Here is a 13,889-nt window from a genome sequence, read left to right as displayed (position 1 = left end):
ATAATGCACTTCCTCTTTGGAAAAAAAATCGCCTGCGAAAATTATAGCGTCTCCCTGTGGTTGTAATTGTAAGTACAGTACCATTATACTATTTGTATAACTATATATAACTTAAAATAATAATAATAATAATAATAAAAACAATAACTATAGTCAAAATGGCGGTGAAATGCTATCTTCATAATCTTTCAATCTATATAGCTGTTTGCGTGAAAAGACTGGTTGGATTTGCAGGTGAACCCCTCAGCAATCGCATGCTTTCATTAAAAAAACGGATGATCTAACTTACCATGTTAGAGTCAAACATAGAGGGTAAAAATGAAGAGTGGACATCCATCGCAGTTTTAAGAGATTCTTTGCACTGCGAGTTTCAGCCAATCAGAGACGCCTGCTGGCGATACCAAGAAAACAACTGCGGAAAGTTGGACACTGAATATAGCACAACACGTTTGCGTAGTGAAAGATCGTTGCAAAAGTTTGCAAAGGATCATGAAGGAGGACAAAGAAAACACGCGTCCCAGAGAAAAGAAATTGGAAATGAAGTATGATGAAAATGAAAAACCAGAGAAGCCCACTAAAGAGAAGAAGGAGGCTATGACAAAGGTAAATAGTTAGCAAGCTAGCCGGCTATGCTCCTCATCTAAATACAATATAAAGCATAGCTAAGTCGCTTTTGTTAAAAATACTATTATTATTTGTTTGTAAATGTGCTGGATATATCACGTTGACATAGCATATGCTAAAGTTAGTTGATTTGCGGTTAAATTGGCGGAATATTTCAAATATTTACAGTTTGGTTAGCAAATCCCCCTGTCAAAGTTTCCTGTCACTGCTTGGATTGGCTATTTGTTTGCCATTTTTAGAGAGGAATTATTTTATTAAATATATTTTATATCAGTTCTGATATTTATGTTTTTGTTAGAACAGCCATGACTTGATTCTTACATGTTAATAGAATAGCTAGATATCATCAACAATTTCATTAAGTTACATGTATTAATTCGTGACAATGTCTAATTCTAAAATGTATTTTCGCTTTTAAACTTGATACTAGATTGTTATCCGACGTCTCCCTCCCAGTCTAACTAAAGACGAACTAGTGGAGCAACTTCAGCCTCTTCCAGAACTGGACTACCTGGAGTTTTTCTCCAGTGATACTAGGTTTGTATGCTTATGTAAATATGATTATGTACAAATAAAATATGTATTCACAATCACATTAAGATATATTTTCTTTTTTGCAGTCTTTTTCCTCATCTATTTGCAAGAGCATATCTGAATTTCAAAAATCAAGATGACATTGTTCTCTTCAGAGACCGTTTTGATGGCTATGTCTTCATTGATAATAGAGGTTTGGTTTATACTTTTTCTACATTTAGTGATGTTAGGAATCTACATTTTGCTGCATGGAATGTTGTTAGATGTTGTATCCCATAAATATTTTTCGGGTATTTGGAATTGTCTTTTGTTTTTATAGTATTGTTCAGACTGCAATGCATCTCCCTTTTTCCATATTAAAGGACAAGAGTATCCAGCCATTGTTGAGTTTGCACCATTCCAGAAAGTTGCTAAGAAAAGGAGTAAGAAGAAGGATGCCAAAATTGGAACAATTGAAGATGGTGATTATTTACCACTATGTTTGTGATAAATTATTTACATGGAGAATATGTTAATATATGTTAATACGTTGTATTCCTTTTCCTTATCAGATTCTGATTATAAAAAGTTTTTGGAATTCTACAATGGCGATGAGGAAAAATTTCCTTCCAACCCTGAGACTTTACTTGAAGAAATAGAGGCCAAGACAAAGGAACTCAGTTGTGAGTTTCTATGTAAATGCTCTAAAACCAAAAAACACTTAACATGTACAGTACTATGCAAAAGTCTTAGGCCACCATTAGATTTCATGTTTTTGCAGTGGTATAGTGATCATATATAATCTCATATATAGTCTCTTTATTAGAATACAACCAGTCTACAGGAAATTTGTATAAAAACTTTTATTTGCAAACGATTAGTCGCAACTAATCGCGAGGATGCACTAAAGATGTGTTTCGTGCCAAGAGAGGTGACACTAAATACTGGCTGATGATGCCTAAAAAAATACTTTTAGGCAGTTTTCTTTACATATTTCTGTATTTTCTGTTTGTATCTTAACAAAAAGAGTAAAACAATAAATATGGATGAACATTTAAACTTTGCTAAAACAACACAGCTGGTGGTGGCCTGTTCAGTCTTTTGCACAGTACTGTAGTTTTTCTTAATCTGAAATTATTCATTAATTTTCTTTTTCCAGCTAAAAAGACAACCCCTCTATTGGACTTCCTTAAGAATAAACAGGTAAAATAAGTATAAATATACTGAATATACTTCATTTTAGGTATATTGGTCTGCTCATGCACACTCATTCTGTACTCCTCAGAGAATAAGAGAGGAGAAAAAAGAAGAGAGGAGACGGAGGGAGCTGGAGCGCAAACGTTTGCGAGATGAAGAGCGACGTAAGTGGAGAGAGGAGGACAGAAGAAAAAGAAAAGAGGCTGAGAAATTAAAAAAGGCGGAAAAGGCATCCTATAAGGATAAAGACCAGTTAAAAGAGGAACAACCAAAAATCAAGGTACATGATGCTAAATGTTCTCTTGCATTTTATTCTTGTTGTCTTTCATTGTTACATTTAATTACATCTTCTTGAATTGATAACATAATAGCACATGTTGTTTTGTCTCTTAGCTCCTAAAGAAACCAGAGAAAGCAGAAGATGGTGATACTGAGAAGCCTAAAGAGAAGCCCAAGAAACAGAGGGAAGATCGAGCTCCTGGAGGAGATATGAAGAAACGACAGAATGGTGAACACAGGGACGAGAAAGGCAACAAGTAAGTTTGCTGCAGAAACTGCATTATGATTCTGCATGATTATTCAAAATCAGATTTTTCAAATCAATAAATTACAGATATAGTTGTGATTACACATGTCATAAAAGGGGCATACACATGTCATAAAAATCCATGACAGCAGGACCCCAATGTATTTTTCACATATTGACTCCCTTAAATAAATCTTCATTAGGAGATTTAATTCTTATTGGGACAGGACTTATCCTAGTCCCAGACTAAACTGCATGTTTGAGCTGCCTTTGTTAAAAAAAAAACTTTGTTCTGACATATCTTAACATATATCAGTGCCATGGTTTTGTCTCAAGATGCACACCCATATTGTTTTTTGTAAGGATTGTTTGTAAAAGTACTTAATTTTCCCAATAAAACTAAGGTTTAGTCCTGGATTAATCTAAATCTTGTCCACTAAATCACACCACTATCTCCTTAGTTGTTGACAACTTAATTCTGTGTCGTGCAGATCAGAGGATGCTGGGCATAAAGATTACAGGGACCGTGATGGAGACAGAGAAAGGAGACAGAAAGATAAAGAACGCTTTAGAAAACAGGATGAAGAGCGGAGGAGGAGAAGGGAACGTCAGGATGGAGAAAACACCTACAAAAAGAGAGAAGATGAGGGAAGGAAGGAAAAGGAGCGTGTTTGGGAGAAGAGAAAGCATGAGAACACTGGAGAATCATCTGGAAATGTTCATCCTGAAAAGTCATCAAAAGAAAACAAAAAAGAAGACAGTGCTAGAAAAGATCGTATGAGAAATAAGGTAGATGTGTTTTTGATATGCTAATAATCTATCTGGGTGATTCTCACAATTTTTTTTTTTAAAGCCCTTGAAGCCAATTTTTTTGCACATATAAGATTAAGGTCTGAAGTTACTATAACCATTATTTTTAGAGGATTTAGAAAATATTTCCTATAGCATTATTTACATTTTTTAGATTATCATTATAAAAAATTATCATTACCACAACATGATATTACATTAAATATATGCATTTACAAACTAATGTTTCGGTAATGAAAACTAAAAAGTTGTCTAGGTACTATGACAAACAAAATTTCAACTTTTATCTGGAGAGAAAAAAATAAGAACTGCTTACCTGGTAGCCATTTTGAGTGTCACAGTCAATTATGTCCCTTCCAACAATTTTTTTTTAAATGTTAGTTCCTTGAGGGCTTAAACCAGGGTTTCCGCGGGGTTGTAAAAGGTAGTAAAAGGTAGTAAATTAAAATATGCCAAATTAAGGCCAGTAAAAAGTAGTAAAAAGTAGTAAACGTCATCTGACGAGGTAGTAAATTTTCGATTGCCTTTTGTAATGTTATGATGCCTGGAAATTAGTTCAAATCACCTGCATATCTGGGCAAATAATCAAAGATCTTTCGTCTCTGGGATGTGATCAAAGCCTGGAGTGGAGCCAAATCACGTTCCTCTCTCCACTGTAAGCGTTCTGTTATCACTACGCACCGGATCCACTCCGGGTTTTCTGACTGTATCACGTTAAGCTGAGATAAAACTTTTTCAGCTAGCATGGTCAAACTTATAAATGCAGGAAGGCTCCGATGTTTTGAAGATCGATAAAGGTGTAAAAGACGATTGACTTGGCTTAGCGAAATGATGAAGATTGGCAAGCCCTTCAGTTCGTGGGCTAAGAAAACCAAACAGGTAACTTGCGTGTCTTTGCACAGTATGACTAACGTAAGGGTAGGTATGTGACAAAAAAATATAAATACTAGAAAATTCAAATATAATTATAACCATGTGATAGATAATAAAAAGAACTTTAACATGGTTTTTAAATTATTAAAATCGGATAATTATTAAGAAAGTTATGGAATTTTTTAACTCGAAAATTAGGGGGTATTTTTGTACCCAATTAAAACGATAAAACTATGAAAAACTGTGACCTCTTCCGCTTGACCAAACACTTTAAAATATCATAACTTTATTTTATGCATAATTCAAACGCCACATTGTAGGTAATTAAAAGCCCAACAAGATTAAGATGACATCTTTTTAAAATATATGTTATTATTTTTGATTAACCACTAATTAATGAAACCGAGAGCATCAATCCACGCATATCTTTCCATATGAAATCAAAGCCCTCTCTAGTAAAAGCTATATTTTTATATATTAAAGAAACATTTCATTGTTTCTTTAATATTTCTTAATTGACTAATAATGCTGGCGAGCAATTTAAATGGTCAGATATTATGAATACATTAATTGATGATTATGTTATTTATCATTAATAAATCAATAAATGCATGCACGTTGCATGCATGTATTTATTTATATGTTTGACAAAATTATGCCAATGTAATCTAGAGATTCTAATCCTTCGTTCTGTATGATTACTTTGAAAAATAATGCACGGATTGATGAAAACGGAGAAGTTTTGGAAGCCAATATGATTGAATGGGCGATTCTGCTTTTGACAACGTCACTCGCGGATCTTAAAAAAGCACATGCGAATGTTACAATCAATCCCAAACTTCGCCTAATTTAAGTTAAATGTATATTCTATCAAAAGTATTTGGTTTGAAACGAAAAAATACTCGCCTTCATAGAGGATTTCAATGCCAAACACGAGAGAAATTTTGCTTCGCTTATAACTTTCTTCTTACGACAGCAATCTTGGAAATTCGAACGTGAGAATCAACGTGAGGAAGTAATTTATGTCACTAGTATATTGGCTTTAGAGGTATTCACAAAGCAAAGATATGACAGATTTCCTAAGTCACCAACGCGTCTGGCGCTGAATACCTGCTGGGAACACAGCCGTGGGAACAAAGCGCTCATGCGTATTACGTCATTTTGTCACATACCTAGTAAGGGGTCCTGTATTTTGGGGGTAAATGATTTCTCACGTTACTGATCATCCGCGTCACGCTTTTTAATGCTATGCTGATATAGCCAGTGGCTGGTACAACGGGTTTGTTTAACTCGTGGGTAAACTTCATGTGGCGCCACAACAACCAAAAGGCAGATGACATCCAAATCCCTTGAGAGCGATTGACGAGGAATCATAAGAGGAGACTGCTTCCGAAATGCTCTCGCGCGACTTTGATGTCATCCACCTGTCGGTTCTTGCAGTTGCATTTGCTGTGGTCACAAAAACGTAACATTTGTACATATATTTAAGCACAGCAGTTTAAAAACAAGTGATTTTAAGCCATTCAAACACAAACAACAGTGCGTCCGCTGTTTCTGTGTCAGAGGAGCACGCTAGCCGCGCATTCGTTTCTCATTGAGCTTGTGTTGTACGTATTTTTGCCGCTTTATTGGCCTTAAATAACACATATGCCTCAAAAATCCCGTCTTTGCAAACATCCTCATATAAACACGACCATTTAGGTCTTAGGAGAAAGTAAACAACAGAAACTTTTGCGCATAAAATAGCACATCAGCGCTGCCTCTATTGTAACGTAATATTTAGTTGATAAATGTACAGTCATTCAATTTCATTCACTATGGTTACAGACATCCTGTGCGAATTCTACACGAGTTTGACTCGAGTTACTCGTTCAGGGTTTATATTCATACATAACGTTACTGTATTAGAGCTGTAACTGTAAGCTGTTGTGTGAACAGAACAGACCCTGGATTATTCGTTTATGTGTACTGAATAATATAACATGAAAAAGTTGTATTTGTTCACATTAGTAAATGCATTATATGACATGAACAAACAATGAAAAATATTGAGTATATAAGCATTAATTAATTCTTGTTTATGTCATTACAGTAATTGACGATAGTTCATGGTGCATTCACTAATGTTAACAGTTTCAATGTTGATTAAAAAATTATTAGTAAATGCTAAAATAAATACATTTACAATTAATAAATAATTAATAAAAGATTCATTAAAGGTGGTGATATTCATGTTTTCTTTTTATACAGTATAGTGAGTTATTTAACTGTTTCGCCTTAATTTGAAATGCCCTGCAAACTACAGCTACCTATATATGCCACAGGAGACTTCAATATGGAATTTATGGCAAAAAAAAATCTCCCCTTAAAATGCTATTGGTCTCGCCTACATAAAGTGTTAGTTAAAGGAATATGACTTGCCCTGAAAAATATTTTAGTCAGAAGAATTTTTCTCACTTTAATTCTTTTTTGTATGTTATATATGTCAAAATCTGTGTAAATAATAGAAAGGTCGCTGATTAACACTTGCCATTCAGTGTCGTGATGGTTTTAAAAAATATTCTGAAGGTAGTAAAAAAGGTAGTAAAAAGTAGTAAATTCAACTTAAGGATTTCTGTATAAACCCTGTAAACAATGATTGAAAATTGTTGCGGATAATGAGAATTTTTTTTTTTGGATACATTTATATTCCTTATTATTGTCTCTACATTTACCAATAATTACCAAATATCACATGTTTCTTTACTGTAAATGTTTATAGTATAACATGCACTGAAGCTTTTTATTTTTTAGATTTTTTAATTATAAATATTTCCATGTCAGAGAACCCAAATCCAGTCATGGACACGTTGCGGTAATAAAATTTTTTCCCCTTAAATGTGGAAAAAACAACAAAATTGGTTTGTATGATGTCATTTGAAATCATGTGCAAAATAATACACGAAGAGATGTTTGTAACTGTATGCTTTTTATTTTGATATCCTTACTTTGCATTTACTTTTTTTAATCAAAATGTTTCATGACACCTCATAAGTCTCATTTCGTGAGAATCACCCATCCATGTCATTTTATCACAGTCAAATGTCTTTTATGATGAATCATAACTCTAATATTCATGCCTTAGGATCGACCCGCAATTCAACTATACCAGCCTGGGGCGAGGAGCCGTAACCGACCAGGAGGCGGCAGCGGAGGAGCTGGAGGAGAGGGACAGGCAGCAGAGAGGAGGGCTGATAAGGAGGCGAAGAATACACCAGAGAAAGGGGCGGAGTGAGAAAGCAGCCCCATGCTAGCATGGCATGATTACTAAAGAGAGAGGAGGGGCTCTTGCTCGAATCAAGGCAAATTTACATCTTCAAAACATGGTGCTGCCATCAAACGAATTTCCCCACTTAAAAAACAAAAGAAAACTCAGTGACATGAGAGCACATAGCCCTCCAGTGCCTGAATGAGCCCTCAAAAGTATCTGTTTATGAGCAAGGCAAGGAGTGATTCAGTTCCCGTATGATGGGTGGATTTGAGAAACGGGGCATAGTCAAGAGAGAAGCCAAAGCGATTGGACCACGATAACTTAAAGTGACCTTACTTTTGGTACACAGCCAAACTTATTTCACTTCACATGCTTTTCTGCTTCTTAGTTTGTTAAAGAGGTCTAATCAAGCTTGCTTAGGGTTTATCACTGTTCTACCGTAGACAAGATTATATTACGCCTTACCTGAACACTTCAAACCATTACCATACAGCACATTTCACTTAGGACAATCAGTAACATTTGTTCTTTAGCTTGTGGCTATTTAAAAGAGACTAGTTAAAGTTTCTGTTGAAATTACATTTAGATATTGGTCACTTGGAAAAAGAGCCATGCTTTATGATGCCAATGCCTTTGTCATTGTTCTTTTGTGCAAGTCGACTAAATTTTATGCAAAAACAGATGTGGCCTTCCTTAATTTTTCAACTATAACATATCATACAAAAAATGCAACTAGCTTGGATTGGAAATTATTACGTGTGCTTTCATTCAGTTGTACATTTTCTTAACTCAAATACCGCTTGTTTTCCTTCTGTAGTTGCAACTCTGTTAAAACTGTGAAGAGAAATCCAATAAAAGAAACCTATGGGTTACCCGCAGTGTCTTGTTTTTAATTTAAAAATGTGGTTTGTTTAATAAGAATAGCTTTTTAATGCTTAAAATGTTAAATACGTTTGTAAGCACTAGATATGAAGTTGGATAAAACAACGATCAGCATTAGGCCTGTTCGACTTTAAGAACCAGCAGGCGGATGACGTCAATGTACCGCGAGAACGATTTGAGAAATCATACGAAGAAGCCTATTTTCGATTGGCTCTCGCGGTACTTAAACGTCATCCGCTCGTCAGTATTTGCCCACTGTTTTACCTGGATCCGCTGGATGTCGCTGTGACTTTCACCAGCAGGGCGCTTTCCTAACGCGGATATACAGCGCGTGCGTTTCCCATGATTCCTTCTCTTCGACTACCGCCATAGTGCTGAGCGGTTTGCGATCTCAGAAATGGTAAGCCAAAATCATAAAACATCCATGTGTAAGTTATGGTTTTCTTACATGTGTCTTAAGTTTTGTATGTTGATCGAAGTTTTTTGTTGGTGGGATTTAGCATTTGAGAGGTTTGTGTTCGATAAATTATATAATTATGTTGGGATGGTTGTCCGACACATATGTGGTGAAGTTACCGCTAGCTAGCTAACTTACTGCAGCGCATGCTAGTCAGATTGCTTGACAGTGTTTCAAATTTACATTTTTACAGGCGTCGCACAAGACCTTCAGGATTAAACGCTTTCTCGCCAAAAAGCAGAAGCAGAACAGACCGATCCCACAGTGGATAAGGATGAAAACTGGCAACAAGATCAGGTACGCTAGCATGATTGTTAACTGTTAGCTGTATTTGCACACTATTAGCTTGTACACTGTCTGCAGATTGTTACAGTTCATAAAAGCAGGACGCAATTACAGTGCTGAATTTTGTGTTTGTACTGCCATTATCCTGCTGAGAGTATTCTTCTGTTAACAGAGATGTGAGCGTTGTCATCTTGTATGACAAGCAAATGCTCTGTTACAGAGACAGAATTTGTGTTGTAATTGTTGTTTTATTACCAATAGGTATGTTGCTAAAATGGTTAAATGCTAAAATTAGTTGTTCAGATAGAAAGATCTTGAAAAAAGCTTTTAAATGAGACCAAGATCATGTTTATGGGTTCAAGAATAACAATACTGGCCATTTGAAACTCGAAAATCATCACTTTATTTTGTCCCATGTTTTCCCTTAAAATTCAAGAAAATGTGTGACCGAATCATGAAAATTGTTTTTTGCTATAACTTTTTTTAATTTGAGATATTGACCTGCATCTTTCAGGATAGGCTGTTCTGAAAAGTCAGATATATATATAAAAAACAAACAAATAATTGCACCAAATAACACTCTTTATTCAGTCTATATACAGACATGTACTACATGGCTATACGGCTGCTTCACATTCTTGGTCCATTCAAGCAGATTTTGGTGGAGGCAAAACTCCCGTGGTCGTCTTTCAAATTTATTAAAATTTCGTTCACTTGTAGTTTAGCAATTAAACTTAATGTCTTTACAATTTAAAGAATGTCTTCACTCAACTTCAGTAAAAACAAAGACGATTTTACAAAGAACAGACTTTGGCGAGCTCGCACGGCCAGTACTTAAACATGAAAGGTGGCGACTGAAAACGAAAGGGTACCTATGCTGCTTCCGGTCATGTTAACAATAAAAACTTCGCCATCAATAGAAGCATTATTTTCCACAACGCTGCACGCCGCCTGAGTTTCGGTTTTGCTTGGCCAGTACTTTGTCTTTGCATATTTTGGTATTACTGCAGTCCAGTAAACAGTCAAATTGTATGGTTGTGTGCTAGATCCATGACATCAGTAAATGTTTACTAGAAAATCTGACGTGCTTTGTAAAGATTAGTTTGTAAACCCGTATTATGTAACTTTAAAACAATCTACATTTGTTTGCTTATTGCAACTGTGCATTGGAATTGAAGAGAAATTCCATGTAGTTAATATTTAGTAGGTATGCGAGTAAAATTTTCAACATGGTTAAATGCTAAAACTAGTCGTGCAGATAGAAAGAGCTTGATAATCCTTTTAAATGACACCAAGACAATGTTTATGCGTTCAAGAATAACAAAATACTGGCCATTTGAAACTAGAAATTCATCACTTTATTTTGTCTCTTGTTTTCCATTTTGCAGGTGGTAAAACTCCTGTGGTCGTCGTTCAAATTCATTGAAATTTCGTTCACTTGTAGTTTAGTAATTATACTAAATGTTTATTACAATTTCAAGAGTGTTTTTATTCTGCACGTCGCCTGAGGAAATCCGAAGTTGCGTTGAGCGGAACCGAGACTCCAGCCGCGACGGCGGAGATAGTCGCGTACCTATATTTATGGATGTTTGTCTCTTTCCAGGTACAACTCCAAGAGGAGACACTGGAGAAGGACCAAGCTGGGCTTGTAAACATACAGCTCGCTTCAACATCCACCTCCGTCTGTTCTCTGCCAGGACCGCCAACTCTTCCAGAGCTGGAGAAGGAGCCATGCTATCAGGAACAGAAGTTGCCCTTTTGTACAGATATTTTGGTTTTGGCCTTGGAAAACAATAAAAGATTTGTCATCGAATCCAAATAATTTTGCAGCCTCCCTTGTGAATTATTTAAATGCCATAGTTGAAATTTTTCACTTGGTGTTTAGGAAACTTAGTGTTTGTCTTGCACAAAACAATTTGAAACAAATACACAATTTTATCTTTTACATTTTTATTAAAGATTAACAATAATTTTTTTCTTAAGTCATAATCCAGTATTGGTGAAAAACCAAAAAAAATCTTTTTTATAAATAATATTTAATTCACATAAATGTGAAGGCAACACTGATATCAAGATAAAGTTGGAAGATTGTTTATTAAAAAATGAACAAACCATGAACTTAGTTGTTAATAAAAGATTTGCTGCAGTCCCTTCAGGATTTTTCCTCAAGCAGACCAACACTGCACAAAATCTTTCTAAATGATCCAAATCTCCAGGCTATATTTCTCCTTGCTGAAATGTCCACCTCAATTTTTTCTTGAGCATGTTGCTCTATTGGCTTTGCTTCACTTGCGCTGTTGTTCATGTTAAAAAACCTTAAAGTGTGTTCTTCATCCCAGGCTCCTAAAAGTTCCTTCATTTCCTTTGGTGCATTGTCCTTAAGATATTGCCATGCCCTTTTACCGCTGTAGTCCATGACTTCTATATTGGCACCGAAAGCGCCAACCAAAATCTTAACAATCATGTACTGGTTATGCATGGCAGCCACATGCAGAGGTGTCAGACCTCCGCTGCCTCTCATGTTAACGTTCACCGGCAACCCTTCTTTCTCCGCATGCCTGAGAAGCCGTATCAATGTTTCATCCTTTCCGTTTTTAGCCAACCAGTGAAGAGCTGTGTAACCACTGATGAAGTCTTTTTTGCTCAGCAGACTCTGGTCTTCAGCAAGAAACTCAACCACAGTGTCATAATTTCCATCCATAGCACACAGCATCCATGCATGCTCCATGGGGTCCAAAGCCCAGCCGGTATCGTTTATACCATAGAGTGCATCATCATCTTCACAATCTTTGGACAGGCTCGTGTGTTGGGATGATACAATGCTTGACAGTCCAGATTTGTTCAAAAACTCCTTTAAATACTTCTTACGCATAGAGGGCGTGAGAGTGCTTTTCTCTGAGGCGTCTATTGAGAGTCTGTGGGTGGCGCTGTTGCCGGGTTCACAGCGCTCCGGTTTCTGAAACCTGGATCTGCGCGTAGAAGCGCTAAACACTGGAGATGCGGGTCGAGCTCCGTGTCTAGAAAGGCGCTCTTCAAGATTTGCGCGAAACTGGCTTGCTGTTTTAGGGCAATCCGAATTACTCCCATTATTGCCTGAATCTTTCGGTTCTTCCAAAGGCAATGCAGTTTCTTCCCCAGGGGGATCCTCTGATGCCACAGGCCCGCTTCTGGTCCCATCGTACATACTGGCAGATTCCGGGGAAGTTATTTTCTTCGTTTGTTTAGATAAGATCCAAACTAAAGTGGCTTAGATAAATGAACAAACCATCTGCATTCAAGTTTTTATCTGTAAGTGTTCAAATATAGAAAGAATAAAGGAATAAAGAATGTTTTAAAGTTAATCACATTTATGCTATACAATTAAATTTTATTTAATCGTTTTAGAGGAAATCATGTTTTACAGGCATGATTTTGTTTTCTCTACAAACATTTAAAAAAAGTGCTTCTTCCTCATCTTTTGTTCCTCTTTTCTTCCACATTTCATATTTAAAATTGTGAGTTCAGCTGTTTTTTATTTGTAATGATAAAATGAATTTACATGGGTATATCTATTAATATAATCATGTGGTTAAGCTTACTCTTTAGACATTTCTTTATACGTTTCACATTCTAAAAGTAAGTACATTGACCATCGACACTTGTTGTTCTTAAAAAAAACTTACTAGAATAATGCATTTAACTGAAGAACGTGAATAAACTATATTTTAGATGTATATCCGGTGCTGTCTCACCTGTTATCCGTAATGTAGCGCCATTAAGTCCTTTTCTATGATGGCGTCTACACACAATTCAATCAGCTATTTTCCCTTGGTTTTGTGCTTCACAGCAGCTTAACACCACGTAAGCCTACATCGAAATGATCTTTCCGTCAAAAGAAGCAAAAAGGGTCTGTGCGCTAATCGAAACTATTCGAGTGAGTTTTCCTCATAGTAGCCATTTCCAACGCCCTCCTCTTGATAAAGTTACAGATCCAAGGTTCAAACTGCAATAACTACTGTAAATAAACACCCACAGCACTTGTGACCATTCAGCTGCTGGCACAAAAGAGGAAGTCGATGGATTTTTTGCAAAACTCACACTACGTAATACAATACTAAATAAATGAACATATAGGTCAGAAATAGCAAAGAAATAAACATTTTCTCATTTGTATTTTTTTCACTCTTCTATCAAAGATAGTCATTTATTAAGGAGAAACACCATAAAAACTATTCCGATTAAGCATCATGCATGATACAACTACACATTACAACATAATTGGGTTATGTTACATATATTATTAACACATGGTAGATAATCATCCAAAAATAATTTTAATGAGACTTAAAAAAAATCTACTTTTTTATATTAAACATTTTCTGTAGTAAGTTTCATTTAACTTGTAGCTGTAGCTAAAAGACCTGTAGAGAAATACGTTGTATCGGTTGAACTGAAGACATGACAGACTGAACCATTCAATAAAACGAGGGTCC

General features: G+C 35.8%; 3 protein-coding genes and 1 non-coding gene across 4 annotated transcripts; 3 read left to right on the top strand and 1 right to left on the bottom strand.

The window, feature by feature from the left end:
• Window positions 1–320: 320 nt before the first annotated feature.
• Window positions 321–8,665, top strand: upf3b (UPF3B regulator of nonsense mediated mRNA decay). The gene is made up of 10 exons (XM_055178835.2): window positions 321–603; window positions 1,055–1,161; window positions 1,245–1,351; window positions 1,521–1,619; window positions 1,710–1,820; window positions 2,297–2,340; window positions 2,423–2,614; window positions 2,728–2,870; window positions 3,352–3,649; window positions 7,668–8,665. The coding sequence occupies exons 1-10, from the start codon at window positions 490–492 to the stop codon at window positions 7,815–7,817; spliced, it is 1,365 nt and encodes a 454-aa protein (XP_055034810.2). The 5' UTR covers window positions 321–489; the 3' UTR covers window positions 7,818–8,665.
• Window positions 8,666–8,927: 262 nt separating this feature from the next.
• Window positions 8,928–11,239, top strand: rpl39 (ribosomal protein L39). The gene is made up of 3 exons (XM_055178838.2): window positions 8,928–9,075; window positions 9,326–9,429; window positions 11,021–11,239. The coding sequence occupies exons 1-3, from the start codon at window positions 9,073–9,075 to the stop codon at window positions 11,067–11,069; spliced, it is 156 nt and encodes a 51-aa protein (XP_055034813.1). The 5' UTR covers window positions 8,928–9,072; the 3' UTR covers window positions 11,070–11,239.
• LOC129422976 (small nucleolar RNA SNORA69) lies at window positions 9,512–9,645 on the top strand. Its single transcript, XR_008637608.2, has one exon. It is a non-coding gene; the product is annotated as a small nucleolar RNA SNORA69 (small nucleolar RNA).
• A 124-nt stretch (window positions 11,240–11,363) lies between the features above and the next one.
• On the bottom strand, window positions 11,364–13,416 carry sowahd (sosondowah ankyrin repeat domain family d). Its single transcript, XM_055178836.2, has 2 exons — window positions 13,149–13,416; window positions 11,364–12,703 (listed from the first exon to the last, which is right to left on the bottom strand). Exon 2 carries the CDS (start codon window positions 12,599–12,601, stop codon window positions 11,570–11,572), a length of 1,032 nt encoding a protein of 343 aa, XP_055034811.2. The 5' UTR covers window positions 12,602–12,703; window positions 13,149–13,416; the 3' UTR covers window positions 11,364–11,569.
• Between the last annotated feature and the right edge of the window lie 473 nt (window positions 13,417–13,889).

This window comes from Misgurnus anguillicaudatus, chromosome 16, assembly GCF_027580225.2.
Source record: "Misgurnus anguillicaudatus chromosome 16, ASM2758022v2, whole genome shotgun sequence".
NCBI lineage: Eukaryota > Metazoa > Chordata > Actinopteri > Cypriniformes > Cobitidae > Misgurnus > Misgurnus anguillicaudatus.
Note: the sequence above shows the minus strand (reverse complement) of the source record. Positions and strands in the feature narration are given on the sequence as shown.

What these genes read in the sequence shown, in the direction of transcription:
- upf3b (XM_055178835.2), top strand. Translation starts at nt 490, where the DNA reads ATGAAGGAGGACAAAGAAAACACGCGTCCCAGAGAAAAGAAATTGGAA. An exon ending in AATTGGAACAATTGAAGATG is followed by an intron (nt 1,620 to 1,709) that starts GTGATTATTTAC and finishes TTTCCTTATCAG; the next exon opens with ATTCTGATTATAAAAAGTTT. An exon ending in ACTTCCTTAAGAATAAACAG is followed by an intron (nt 2,341 to 2,422) that starts GTAAAATAAGTA and finishes TGTACTCCTCAG; the next exon opens with AGAATAAGAGAGGAGAAAAA.
- rpl39 (XM_055178838.2), top strand. An exon ending in AAAACTGGCAACAAGATCAG is followed by an intron (nt 9,430 to 11,020) that starts GTACGCTAGCAT and finishes GTCTCTTTCCAG; the next exon opens with GTACAACTCCAAGAGGAGAC.
- sowahd (XM_055178836.2), bottom strand. Translation starts at nt 12,601, where the DNA reads ATGTACGATGGGACCAGAAGCGGGCCTGTGGCATCAGAGGATCCCCCT.